This window comes from Paramormyrops kingsleyae, chromosome 18 (genome assembly GCF_048594095.1).
Source record: "Paramormyrops kingsleyae isolate MSU_618 chromosome 18, PKINGS_0.4, whole genome shotgun sequence".
NCBI lineage: Eukaryota > Metazoa > Chordata > Actinopteri > Osteoglossiformes > Mormyridae > Paramormyrops > Paramormyrops kingsleyae.
In genome coordinates, this window is record NC_132814.1 from 4,692,649 (window position 1) to 4,705,378 (window position 12,730).

At 47.3% G+C, this 12,730-nt stretch overlaps 2 protein-coding genes across 4 annotated transcripts; both read left to right on the forward strand.

Moving 5' to 3' along the window:
* The first annotated feature begins 269 nt into the window (after positions 1 to 269).
* On the forward strand, positions 270 to 6,805 carry pigs (phosphatidylinositol glycan anchor biosynthesis, class S). 2 transcript variants are annotated; one of them, XM_023790986.2, is made up of 12 exons: positions 270 to 351; positions 671 to 810; positions 985 to 1,096; positions 1,267 to 1,356; positions 1,716 to 1,807; positions 1,895 to 2,129; positions 2,841 to 2,983; positions 3,308 to 3,422; positions 3,999 to 4,144; positions 4,401 to 4,501; positions 5,160 to 5,370; positions 5,716 to 6,805. In XM_023790986.2, the coding sequence occupies exons 1-12, from the start codon at positions 333 to 335 to the stop codon at positions 5,992 to 5,994; spliced, it is 1,683 nt and encodes a 560-aa protein (XP_023646754.1). In that variant the 5' UTR covers positions 270 to 332; the 3' UTR covers positions 5,995 to 6,805. The 2 variants fall into 2 exon arrangements, with proteins under 2 accessions (XP_023646754.1, XP_023646753.1); XM_023790985.2 differs by lacking the exon at positions 270 to 351 and adding an exon at positions 493 to 545.
* Positions 6,806 to 7,782: 977 nt separating this feature from the next.
* Positions 7,783 to 12,484, forward strand: srsf1b (serine and arginine rich splicing factor 1b). 2 transcript variants are annotated; one of them, XR_011983517.1, is made up of 5 exons: positions 7,783 to 8,359; positions 9,300 to 9,481; positions 9,915 to 10,087; positions 10,564 to 11,291; positions 11,953 to 12,484. XR_011983517.1 is itself a non-coding variant. In XM_023790992.2 (4 exons), exons 1-4 carry the CDS (start codon positions 8,166 to 8,168, stop codon positions 10,750 to 10,752), a joined length of 738 nt encoding a protein of 245 aa, XP_023646760.1. In that variant the 5' UTR covers positions 7,783 to 8,165; the 3' UTR covers positions 10,753 to 12,484. The 2 variants fall into 2 exon arrangements, 1 of the variants encoding a protein (XP_023646760.1); XM_023790992.2 differs by having other exon boundaries at positions 10,564 to 12,484.
* The last annotated feature ends 246 nt before the right edge of the window (positions 12,485 to 12,730 follow it).

Below are 12,730 nucleotides of genomic sequence, written 5' to 3' on the forward strand. Positions count from 1 at the left end.
TAGGCATAGTAATTACTAATTTCAGGGTGATTGACACAGGACAAACACTAAAGTAAAATAAATATAGGAATAAATATGAATGTGTACAAATAAATATGGATATGAATATATTTATATAAAATAATTATGTAATATAAAATAAAAAAATTAAATGCTCTTAATTAAAATACAAAAATCTTTTTAAATGACAATAATAATAACATGGCAAAACACCCAATAAATCTATAACGTCCTGTAGTACGGAGTGCTGGTTGGTGATTGGAGGGGAGTTTAGCTCAAGCTCTGATTGGACAGAATTGTATCCAATCAAATGCGTCTTCATTCAGACAGCAATGGCTACCGCGGAAGTGGGTGAGTGCAAATTTCTGTGTCATATAACCAAGAATATATTCCTAATTTTACTTTTATATTGATACATTTTGAAATAAATATGTAGTGCACGAAAGAGCTATATTTTCATTACATTGCTTGATCCCGATGTAGAAAGACGCGACTATTGAAGATGTTTCTAGTTAACTGGATGGCAGGTGCTATTTCACATAATGGTAATCGTATACTAAATTCATAAACTCCACAGCTTCGATCGATCGACACTTCACTGCGTTAAGCGACTTTGCACAGTGACAGTTGCACATCTGTTAATCACACCCATCGCTGTCATGTTTTTCAGAGAAGTTCCGCGGGCGATATGCGGCGCTCTCTGTGGCGGCGGTCGTGATAATGGTGGGCATTCCGCTTTGGTGGAAGACCACCGAGACCTACCGCGCCTGGCTCCCCTACTCTCAAATCCGGGAGCTCGATTCTCTGCAGGTAACTTAACTAGATTTGCACCTGAAAACGTGTTATCGTGCTCAAGTAGTGGTAAGAAAGTTGAACCAGAAGTGAATATCGCCAATTTTTCCGCCTGAGCTGTATTAGATTTCAGTGGTGGTGTTGCCAGGTGACGGAATCAGTTGTAATGATTATCGTTGGTGCACATCACAGCTCCAGCTTAGCATGGAGGTGGAGGTGGTGTTCTCCAGGGGCACCCTGACCCCAGAGCAGCAAAAGAAGGTTCCCTTAAGCCAGATTCGGGAGGAGCAGCACCAGGTGAATGGTGAGTCAAGACGCTGAGGAAAGATGACTTTGCAGGTCGGAGAAGGTCTTTAATCAAACAATTTCAAACCAAGGCCCTAATGCGAATAGGAGGTTTTTAATTAAAAGTTGTCAGTACTACTGAGCTTCAGTACTATACAGCTGGCTCTGTATCAAATTCCTTCTACTCAGAAAACACAAGACTGAAGTACCGCTATGAGACGAAGTATCGAACGGCCACCGTCATGGAGGAGGACGCCCTGGGGCAGCCAAGCACTGAAGGTGAGGCCTCACCCTGAGTGTTGTGAGTGCTGGCTATGCTCCTCCTTAGTGGATAGCTTTAGTGATTGCTAAAACGAGGGGGGCTTTTGACTGATCACCACAAGCCTGTTAGCAGCCACTATAGCCGTCAGCTGCTGTAGGCCTTGGGCAGATCAGGCAGATTCCTTAAAGAATCAGGGGTAGGAATCGATAAACTCTTTTGGAGATTCCCTGCTTTAATATCAGCTGGAACAGGTGACCTGAATAAATATGAATTTCATTTTATACATTTGCCTGTTTACTTTCAGTTAGATGTGTGCAATGCTTATGAGAGTGTGGGAATTGTAGTTTTTCTGATGCACCTGTGGCCGGCTGGCCAGATGCTGACCTCTCCCTGCACAGGCTCAGTGAGAGTCCCTGTGGCTCAGTGGTGATGTACGTCATCCCCCAGTCGTCCACGCTGCTGCCAGAGGTGAGAGGTTGTGCACAATGAGGTTTTTTAACTACAGATTTGCACATGCACTAGAATTTGAGTCTAACGGCTGTTTTCTTCCTTCAGGGTGTGAAGGTGTACGTGGGGCAAAGGAGGACGGCGCTGCTGCGGGGCTGGGAAGCCCTGGGAGGGACCTTGAAAGAGGTTCTAGCTGTGCTGGAGCCGCAGGTGGAACAGGTGCTGCGGACGATGTCCTTCAGTCACAGTGACATCACAGCTGCACTTGGCGACCGCATCCGCGGCAGCCGGCTCAGCAGGGAGAGCCTGGCCGACAGCATGAGGGCCTTCAAGTCCAGCCCCGGTGAGGGTCGCTAGCTCCACCTTTTCCACTAGGTGGCGCTCAGCTTCCGGCTTCTCTGCAGCACACCCAGGCAGCCTTTGTCTTTCAGCTGTATCTCTTCATCCACGAGTGTCCTCTTTGTTCCTCCTCCTCTCTTTCCTTCTCTCCATCCCACTTTTCAAAACTCGATCTCAGACTTCATTTCCGCATAAATCTTCTCCCTCCCCATTAATCACCTTTCCCCCCATCCTGTTCCCTGCCTTGCGCCCATACCTTCCGGGATAAGCAGGCACGGGTAGGTGGATGGTTCTCCATGTTTTCCATGCTTTAAAAGTCTTTTAAAAATAAAGGAAAATTTATTTTAAAAATCACACCTCTGGGACCGTGGTTCAGATCTCCGTCATGTGTGTGGAGTTTGCATGTTCTCCCCGTGTCGTTGTAGTGTTTCCGGTTTCCCCTCACAGTCCAGAAACACGCTGAGTTTGATTGGAGTTGCCAAATTACCCATAGGTGTGCCTTGCGATGGGTGGGGGGGCGACCCACCCTGGGTTGTTTCCTGCCTTGCACCCATAGGCTCCAGACCCCCCACGACTTGAATAAGATAAGCGGTTACAGAAAATGAATGGATGGAAAACAAAATGTTGATGTAGTACACAGAGGACCAGCAGACGGCTGATCTTCTCCTAATCCTAACCATAACCCTAATCCCCTGTTACCTGCCCCCTTCCCCAGGCTACGAGATCACTTTCAGTCTGCTGAACCCAGACCCCCAGTCCCACAGTCTGCACTGGGACATCGAGGGGGCGGTGCAGACCTACATCCAGCCGCTGCTGGACAAGCTGGCTCCCGTGGCCAACCACTCAGTGGACTCGCAGGTGCTCCGTCTGCGCCGATGTCATGCTTCTGTGTCTCGGCAAACGCTCCTGAGCAGAAAGGCGGGGTCTCGGCGTCTGAGGAATCACAACTGTGAACAGATGACCGTCACACAGGATTCCCTGGCCTAAACATCACTAATGAAATCCCCCCCCCCCCCACCCCGCAGACTCACTGTATGACTGATTTTGTAGAGAAGATATAGAGAGATGGATCCAAAGTACAGTGATCCTGCAGTGAACACAGTGCATAGTTGTAGACACACCACTGATTACATGCAGTTGATTCTGTGGAATCACACCTCCTGTCCACCATGCTGCTTTTAGATCCTGTACTACGCTGTCCTGGGGGTCAAGCCCCGTTTCAACCGCGAGCTGTCGGCATACACACTCAGCGCGGAGAGCCTGGCCCATGTAATCAACCCCATAGAAGCCAAGCTGGGTGAGTTTGTCTGTCCATCTGTGACACCCTCGTGATGAATAGAGTGCCGTTAAACTTGTTCAGTCCTAAGTGGTTAGGATCTGTGTCTTCAGTGTCCAGTTGTCAGAGGTGGAAAGTTCAGTCCAGAAAGGAGAAATCCAGACCAAAGTTTTGTTTCAACCAACCAATTGAGAACTCTGTGACTGTGACTTTTTGGGTGAATCTCAATACCAAGAACACAAGGACTGTACTTGTGGTCTTTGTAAGACCAGTCTTGCTAACTTGCCTTCCAAGAATGAACTTGGGGTGCAATGAATTATGGGATTGGTCTTGTTTGGCGAGGATGCAACCGATGTATGTTCTGTACTTATGTTTTTAGTATTGAACTGGTCTTCAGCAATGGAAGATGACGTAAAACAGGCACACGAGAACACAACTACGGTCAAGTACACATATTGAAATTCACCCTTTATGCTCAACTGGTTGGTTGAAACCGAATCTTGGTCTGGATTTCTCCTTTCTGGACCTGAACTTTGCAGATCCGTCCCTATGACACTGTGTCGATGCTGACTGGTACTTTGTGCCCTGCCCTGCTAGGCTCCAATGCAGCCTCGTCAAACCCGGTGCTTAACTTCCTCCTGTATGTTCCGGATGCCCATCATGCCCCCCTTCTCATCCAGGACCAGGGCAAGCGGGAGGTGCCCAGCAATGCATTCCACAGCCCCCGCTGGGGGGGCATCATGGTGAATACTCAGTCACAGCTATGTGGACACACTTGTCACCATGGAGACGGTTGCCATAATGCATTATCCAGGTCTTGACCCTAACCCTAACCACCCCCCCCCCCAAAAAAAAAACCAAAACATACAGATTCTCCAGTGTACCTACAATGGGTGATATTGGACCACATTGTCCTTCTGGGTTGGTCGGCACCACATGTGCGTTTAGACAGAGATTCTGCAAACCCTGACTTCTCTGCCTCTCATCCTCCCTCCCCAGGTATACAATGTGAAAGACCAATATGGCCCAGAGGCCGAGGTTCCGGTTTACATCAACATTGACATGGCCCGTGTGATGGGGGTGTTCCTGTCGCAGCTGCGGTTAGTGCTGGGAGGGGGTGGGAGGAGATATAGGTGTCAGTCACATTTCTGGAGCAAATGCTGCGTTCCATTTACTTCTGAGGTCGGAGCTGGGAATTAACCAGATTCTATCACGACAAGTAGCAATTGAGCAGCATCACTTCTAGCCAGATTCATTGTTAGATGCAGCCATCTTGAATTTTGAGATCAGGGTTACAGAGGTTCTTCTGACTTGCTGAGTTGGAGTTCCGGCTTCAGGGGACATTCCAGTTGAAATTTCACACTAGGAACTTGGAAATTCTGACTTTCAAGATCAAATGGAACCCAGCATAACTAGTGCCAGCTGGTGAACTGGTCACTTCATGCATAAGCTTTACGGCTTAGTGGGAATTGCAACAAAGCAGTCCAGGCTAGCAGGAAACATAGTAGCTAAGGATAAGCCTTAAAAAGCTGGAGTTTGGTGTTTTCAGCCTTTAGAAACCTCTGATTTGCACCCATTGAGCCGGTTGTTACTTTATTTAAAAAATTCAGGTGCATATATACACATTAAATTATTAATGTAATCACAGTGCTGGCTGAGCGGAAGACTAATCAAATTGCCATATTCTGGTGAGGATTGTCCTTGTGTTTAAGCCCGTGTGTGTGTGTGTGTGTCTGTGTGTGTGTGTGCCCACTGCAGGCTGATGCTGGGCGTACAGCCAACCCACCTGGCTCCGGGATTCCTGCTCCAAAGCCCAGGCAGTGCCGGGCTGACGGACTGGGAGCTGGACCGCCTCCAGTGGACACGCAGCGTGGAGAACGTGGCTATGGCCAGCACCACCATCACCTCGCTGGCCCAGCTGCTGAATCAGATTGGCAACATCGTGATTAATGACAACATCGCACAGCAGGTCGGCCCGGAAACAAAACTAATCATCAATCAAGTTATCTTCAAAGCACTCCTCTTGGTTGTGGGGGGCCTGGAGCCTGTCTCAGGCAGTGTAGGGTACTCAAATGTTCTGAGGGCTGAACAAAAAGTGATTGGTTCAGAGGAATAATCAATCAGATTGTAGAGGAGGTGGGTTCAAGCAACTAGAGGAGGCGGGACCAAGACATCTGATTGGTTGCTGCTTAGAGATGCCTGTTATAAAGCCAGTCATTGATACTGAATGACTGGTGATGGTGGCTTGTCTATGGTGTGACTAGTGCCAAGTCTTCAGATCCCATCCTGATTGGCTGTCCCCTCTGTGCTGCAGGTGTCAAGCGCCGTGACCTCGCTGCAGGCGGCGGTGGCAGAGCTGGAGGCCGGAAACCTGGCCTTCGCTCTGCAGTACAGCCGTGAGGCCATCCTGGCCTCCGAGAGGGCCTTTTTCGATCCGTCGCTGCTGCACCTGCTCTACTTCCCCGACGACCAAAAGTTTGCCATCTACATCCCTCTGTTCCTGCCCATGTGCGTCCCCATCCTGCTGTCACTCCTAAAGATGCTGGGTGAGATTCGGAGGAGTCGCGCAGAGAGGCGCGCTAAGAAGGACTAAGAGACCAGCATCCTTTGACTTCGAGAAATTGAGATATATTTAAATAAACAAACACACCACACACAAACCAGGTACCATGCCGGCCTGCTTGAGCGCACGCGGACAGTTTTCTGCATTTCAACTCTTCAAGGCTTTGGTGTTCCATGGCAACCCGTCGGCTGGGTGTGAGATCACCGTGTGATGTGACTGAAATGTAGTGATGAGCACTGAAATCCAAACTTCTTAACTGTTCCCTTCATCAAGAAACACTAACATAATTTTGGTTGTCTTGCCAGGTCTCGTTTCTTTTAAAAATGTATGACCTGGAATCTTTTTTTCACACCCCACCTGTGTGTTTTTAATCTCTGGCTCTATTTTAAGCACATTGTGCTCTGGACCCCAGCCCAGCCTTACTTGTGAAGACATGCATCTCCATGAAGTTCTGCTTTTATGCAATATTCGCCTTCAAATAATGGATGACATCTGTTACTTGCTCACTTTGATTTGTAATGCAGTTGCATAATATTGTCTTCATTGTTGTAAGTGACATGTTTCATTAAGGGGGCTTCCTGGAGTGTAAGCCAGGCTTCAGAATTTCTCAGGGCAGGGAAAAAAAATTACAGAAAACTCTGTTTCTGCACTGCTGAAAACACAAGAAAAAATAATGTGGCATGGATTTGACTGCTAGGTGAATGTATTTTCTGTTTTCTGTTTCATTTTATTTTGTTGATGGTTTGTCAGTGTTGAATTTGCAGGGGGCTTTATGTGAAATGTTGTAACCTCTGAATAAGGACATGACAAACAATGATCTCATGCTCTTTCTGGTTCCTCATGGTGACTACTTCATTGGCTGATGGACCAAGGGATTTGAGTTGGGGGAGCATACATAAGCTGCCTTACTGGGGAGGGGGGTTGGACTAGGTAGCTAAATTTGCAAATGGAGGATCAAGGACCTCAGGCAGCTGAGCAATATAGATATATATTTGGGCACAATTTAACTGACAGCACTGTGAAAGGAATATCTTTCGGCATATCTAAATATCTTTTGGAATATCTAACTGGCATTCAATTAACCATTCAACGTATAAAGGTTCAATTTCTTGTCATGAAGGGGGCAAACACGTGCTTATCTTATGTGCTTTTGCGCTGTTATGACGGGAGAATACTGCGCCATTTAGCCTTTATACGGAGAACGCATATTTACGAACCAGTTACGTCAATTCGCGACATGCCCTTATCTACTGCCACTATCCGGTAACCTGCCGATGACGTAAAGATCAGTGGTTTACTTGAATGAGTGAACACATTCTTTTAAACTTACAATTTTGACTTTAATTAAAATTCACACATAGCTGTTTTTTGCCGCGTGAGACCAATTCTTACTGACATTTTTTTCAATATTATTGTTTTCAAACCACTGATTTAGTATTTTTAAAACGTAGTCTACATAGTTTCTTGTCTCATTTTGTCACAGATACCTTTGTTCCTGGAAGGACGGGGTCGACGATCTGTGCTCTATAGGCCTACTACATTCTTTTGAAGTCGCACATTACTTTTCAAGTCATAATGTATGCTTTATAATTACATTGAAAATGCATAGGTCTCTGGAAGGCGAGGCTTCTCGCTGAAAACGTGTGAAACAGACTTTATACTGCATAAAGCACAGAGGACACCAGGTGAACGCAGAATCGGATCGCACAACACGCACGTGCCGCCTTTCGGCCAGCACCGCCTGCTTTCTGGGCGGAGCGTCGCGTGGTGTCTGGCGAAACGCAGATAAATAACTCTAAATTTTGTGTTTAGTAGATTCTTGTGTGCGCTTGCACGTTCACTACAAGTCATTCCTACACTAGTTAACGTGTGATGCGTTTTGATAACCTTCTTTTCAGTCTAACCTGCAAAGAAGTACTATTTCAATTCGCGGACGCACACTTTCTAACTGCCGGGGAAACACTTCCGATTATTGATATTCGTCCGCGTTTAGCACAGCGGTTCAAAAAAGGAGGGGATCGGCGCCATCTTGAAGAGAGAAAGTCGTAGAGCGGGAAGGGGTGGTAATTCTTAGCTAGTGCTCCATAGTGTCGGTTTGGTTGTGGTTAGTTGTTTTGTAGCCATTATCTCTTGCAGGGGATTGAGTTATTGATTGAATTTGGTAATTCCTAATTGGTCCGGTTAATTGAAGTAGAAGAGCTATGTCTGGCGGTGGTGTGATTCGCGGCCCAGCTGGAAACAACGATTGCAGAATATACGTGGGCAATCTTCCTCCCGATATCCGTACCAAAGACGTCGAAGATGTGTTCTACAAGTATGGGGCGATCCGCGACATCGACCTGAAGAACCGGAGGGGAGGACCGCCGTTTGCCTTTGTGGAGTTTGAAGATCCCAGGTGAGAGTGTGCCCGACCATGCCTGTCCTTTATGTTTTGCAGCCGGCCGTCGTTTGAACCGGCGTGAGTCCGCATTGCCCAGAAAAATTAATGCTTTATCACCGTTTTCTTCCGTTAAATCACTCAACAGCGTGCGGCCGTTCCCTTTCTTTTTCGGTTCAGTGGTTCCCTAGCTTTCACATCTCCATAACTGGCGGGTAATCCAACTTGGCTAGTGCGAGCAATTGGCGATCTTCCAGCAAACGCGGACGCTCCTGCGGGGCATTAAATCGTGATTATAGCTTAGTAAGCAGCGATTTCCGTCGCAGCACCTTTGGATCCCACATGGTGTACATGTTTGGGTGTAGCGGGGCGATCGGCCACGTGGTGCTCCTACCCCACACTCTCGGAGCTTTCGGTTTATACTATGAGATTATCTTCCATCATGGAAGGCTATATGACATTCATTTTGTGTAGACCGTGCGTGTGATCTTCGTAGGATTCCCCTACAATTTAAAAACTGCGTTCAGCGATGTGGAGGCTTGAACGAAGAAGGATTTGGTTTATTCGCAGGAATCGTGCTCGAAACCAACTTTATGCCGATTATACTAAACTGAGACGTTTAATGTTATGCCGTAGCGTTTTTTTGCTCTATATATACGGCCCCTATTCCAAAAGGTTAGAGTTCAGATCATGCGTGTTGGAACCAAGGGGGCGAAGGGACTTGTACCGCGCAATATTTAATTTGGTTTTATATATCCCCCTCAAGTATTAGGCATCTGAATTAACTTTTTCCCTATTATCAAACTCTAATACACCCTTTGTTCAAGCTTTTGGAGAGATTATGAATTTGGATTGTTTCATCAGGTAATCTTTGTCTTGCTTTGAACCCAGTTCGGACTGTGTGCATGTTGCTTCTAATATGATTTTGGACTAAAAAAAATATCTCCTGTCTTTTCAGAGATGCCGAGGATGCTGTGTACGGGCGAGATGGCTATGACTATGATGGGTACCGCCTGAGGGTCGAGTTCCCCAGGAGCGGTAGGGGTGGAGGGCGAGGGGGGGTTGGGGGAGGTGTTGGTGCCCCCAGGGGCAGATACGGACCCCCATCCAGGCGCTCCGAATACAGAGTCATCGTCTCAGGTGAGCGGGTCCACCCGGACGCTTGGAGCGAGCTGGCTGGGACGTGTTGGGGCTTTGTCGATGTTGGAGTTGTGTAGCGTGCTGGTGAAGGAGCTGGACAACCGAAAGGTTGCAGGTTCGAGACCCAGGAGGTGCCCTGCTGTTGTACCCATGAGCAAGGTACTTGATGTGTATCGCTTAAGTAATTATCCAGCTGTATGCGTGGGTAAATGTGTAATGTGAGTTGCTTTGGATAAATGTGCTGCAGTTATAGGAATTGAGTCGTGTAGCATGCAGTACAGGTTTATATTGGGATTGAGTGAAGTCTTGGGACCAACACTCCCAAAAGTTCTGCATTTGCCTGTTGCGCTGCCTTTGTGTGCCTTTATTTTTCACTGAAATAACCTGCAGCTGGAGTTCCTCCTCTTGAGTGTCTGTGTCTTGTGTCCCTCAGGCCTCCCGCCAAGCGGTAGCTGGCAGGACCTTAAGGATCACATGCGCGAAGCAGGTGATGTATGTTACGCAGACGTTTTCCGAGATGGAACTGGGGTTGTGGAGTTTGTTCGCAAGGAAGACATGACCTACGCAGTCCGAAAGCTGGATAACACTAAGTTCCGGTCCCATGAGGTAGGTGTGAGATCTCTCTGGCTTTCTGTTGGAAAGGCTCTGGACGTGGGTGGTGGTAGTGCTGATGGTGTCCCCTTCATGTAGACAACTAGGCTTGGAATGGCCCGTTTCGCTTCCAAACTGGGATTTGACAGCAAAAGCCTTTGATTTAATCTTTGTTGTACATGGGAATTTAGTCTTGTCATATCGTTCACTGTTGCTAAGAAACTGCATAGTAGTCATTAATATATTAATGTGGCAGTCCTATTTTGTATGCACCCTCCAAAATCAGAACATGTAATGCATTGCCATGGTGGGGTCTCTGTGGGGTCTGCTCTGCTTCTAAGGGCAGAAGGAATTGAGTTTCCTGTTAACTCCTTCATTGTAGGAGGGTTAGGAGTATAGTGCTTTTACCTACCAGCTGTTTTCACTGTAGTTTGGCGGTGGTGACACTGTGAAGACTGTGCTTTCATGGGAAAGGTGTTGGTGTTCACCAGGGGGAGACGGCGTACATCCGCGTGAAAGTGGACGGCCCTCGGAGCCCGAGCTACGGGCGATCACGCTCTCGCAGCCGGAGCAGGAGCCGCAGCCGGAGCAACAGCCGCAGCCGGAGCTACTCGCCACGCCGCAGCCGCGGCTCACCGCGCTACTCGCCACGCCATAGCCGTTCCCGCTCGCGCACCTGAGCGCCCGGGAAGCCGTCGCTTGACCAGCTGTGCTTCATCACCCCCCACCCCCCCCAGTTTCTGTTCATTTTGGTTTGAGCCCTCCTCCATTTTTATGTGAAGTTCCCCCCCTCCCCCCATTAAGAACTTTATTTGGTATGTGTGTGTATAACAAACCCCCTGCTCTTGAATTTGAGTCCCCCCTCCACTGTTTGTCCTGCATAAACTGCATTTTAACCGGCTGTTTACTCCCACCCCACCCCCCCCCATGCCCCCTCCCTCCCTCCCCTCCTTTAATGGCCTACTAAAGGTGGAGTTATGTTCTGTATTGAATGTTGATAAGCTTTCTTATGTGTTTCGGGTGGGCTGGGTGTTTGTTGGTGTAGTGGGGATCGTGTTGCAAAACTGTTCAATTTTACTCTTTCGTGTCTTTCTATAGACATCTGACGGGCAGGATTAAACAGTGCTTGGGGATAAAGGATTGTGAAGCACAGTTCATTCATATTAGGATTATCAGAGCGTTTTTGGGAGGAGCTGAACTCAGATCATTGGAGGCAATGGTATGACAGCAAGTGCTTCGGTTACCTCTTAAACTTGGCAGTATTGATCATTTATTAGCATCCTACCAATAGCTTAACTTCCTCAGGGCCACTGGCCTCCAGCGGAGTACGTCACTTGTGCTTCTGTTTTTCCAGATGGCCCCGCCCCGATTCCCTACCTATCAGTACTGCTAAGCATGCATGAATGTAATGATGCTTGTGCACCATCCACGGAAACAATCTTTTAAAGTACTTAATCATTTAGTACTTTGCCCCCACAGTGTGTTTACTGTGCAGGATTTCTGTTTAAAAGTCATCTAGCTTAATGATGGAAACGGCAATTCATTGTAGTTTTAGACTGGTTTTGTGGACACATCATAGCATATTTCAGCCTGGCCCAATGTACAGACATTGTTTTGGGGGGAATATTGACCCGATTTTCTTTCTGTTTTAGATTACCTGGGTTTTTCACTGAGTTGATTTGGGAGGTGATCATTGACTGGTATCCTAAACATAACATTTTAAACTTGTACTTCCATCTACAAATGACACCAGCCAGATGATCTCCTCCCAGATGAATAGTATTAGAAAAGAGGAGAACTTTTTTTTTCTTTTTTTTCTTTCATTTAGCTCTAATTCTAACTTCTTGCCTCCTTCTTTTTGATTTTGCCGGAATCCAAAGGTTTGGATTGGAGGAGGGGCTCTGCGGATCCCGGTCCTGGGAGCTGGATCGTTGGATCAGTACATAATCAGGATAGGATAGGCTAAGGATGGATCGGTGGAAGAGGGGTCAGATTACCCGGACCCGTAGGAGTGGATCCCTCGACCCCCACCCCCTCCCCACCATATCACGGTTAACGGGATTAACATCCAAACATCACCTCGAAATTGGCAATTCAGTCAAATTTTTGTGGAGCCCCCAGTGATGAGCGCGCACTTGGGAACCGGCCTTTTTTATTTTAACTTGGTGTAAGAGGAGCAAAACGAGGACCAGGAGGCTGGATCGATCTGCTTGGATGGATTCCGCATTTGGAGCCTGGTAAATAGGAGTTTAGTTTGGGGGGTGTGTTTTGTCCCTTTTGGTAGTTTGTTCAGGTTAAGAAATTTCTCCTTGGTGATTTGCCATAAGGAAAGGAATGAGTTTTTGTCTTTTTTTCCCCTCCCTAGTTTATAGTGTTTTCCCCACCCCCTTAATAAAGACTTAAAATACCCTAGCCTGCTTGTGGTCTGGGTGTTTAACAGCTGGAGTACATGATCTTAGTCTAAAGTTATTTACTTCAGTTATACTGGTGTCTTTGTTGATACTCAGACTTGGCAGCTTTAATGTTAGGGCTGGAGTCGCATCACTGAGAAACCAGGAATCTTTCAAAGGAATGTGACCGATTTTCTACTGACCAGGTAGCAAAGCGAAACCTGCAGAGGTTCCTGATGGATGTCTGGCCACCCACAAGAGGTGTGGT

Coding starts and splice junctions, on each gene's coding strand:
- pigs (XM_023790985.2), top strand. CDS start 503: ATGTTTCTAGTTAACTGGATGGCAGGTGCTATTTCACATAATG. Junction 2,984..3,307: donor ACCACTCAGTGGACTCGCAG/GTGCTCCGTCTG, acceptor TGCTGCTTTTAG/ATCCTGTACTACGCTGTCCT. Junction 4,502..5,159: donor GTGTTCCTGTCGCAGCTGCG/GTTAGTGCTGGG, acceptor TGCCCACTGCAG/GCTGATGCTGGGCGTACAGC.
- srsf1b (XM_023790992.2), top strand. CDS start 8,166: ATGTCTGGCGGTGGTGTGATTCGCGGCCCAGCTGGAAACAACGATTGC. Junction 9,482..9,914: donor ATACAGAGTCATCGTCTCAG/GTGAGCGGGTCC, acceptor TGTGTCCCTCAG/GCCTCCCGCCAAGCGGTAGC. Junction 10,088..10,563: donor CTAAGTTCCGGTCCCATGAG/GTAGGTGTGAGA, acceptor GGTGTTCACCAG/GGGGAGACGGCGTACATCCG.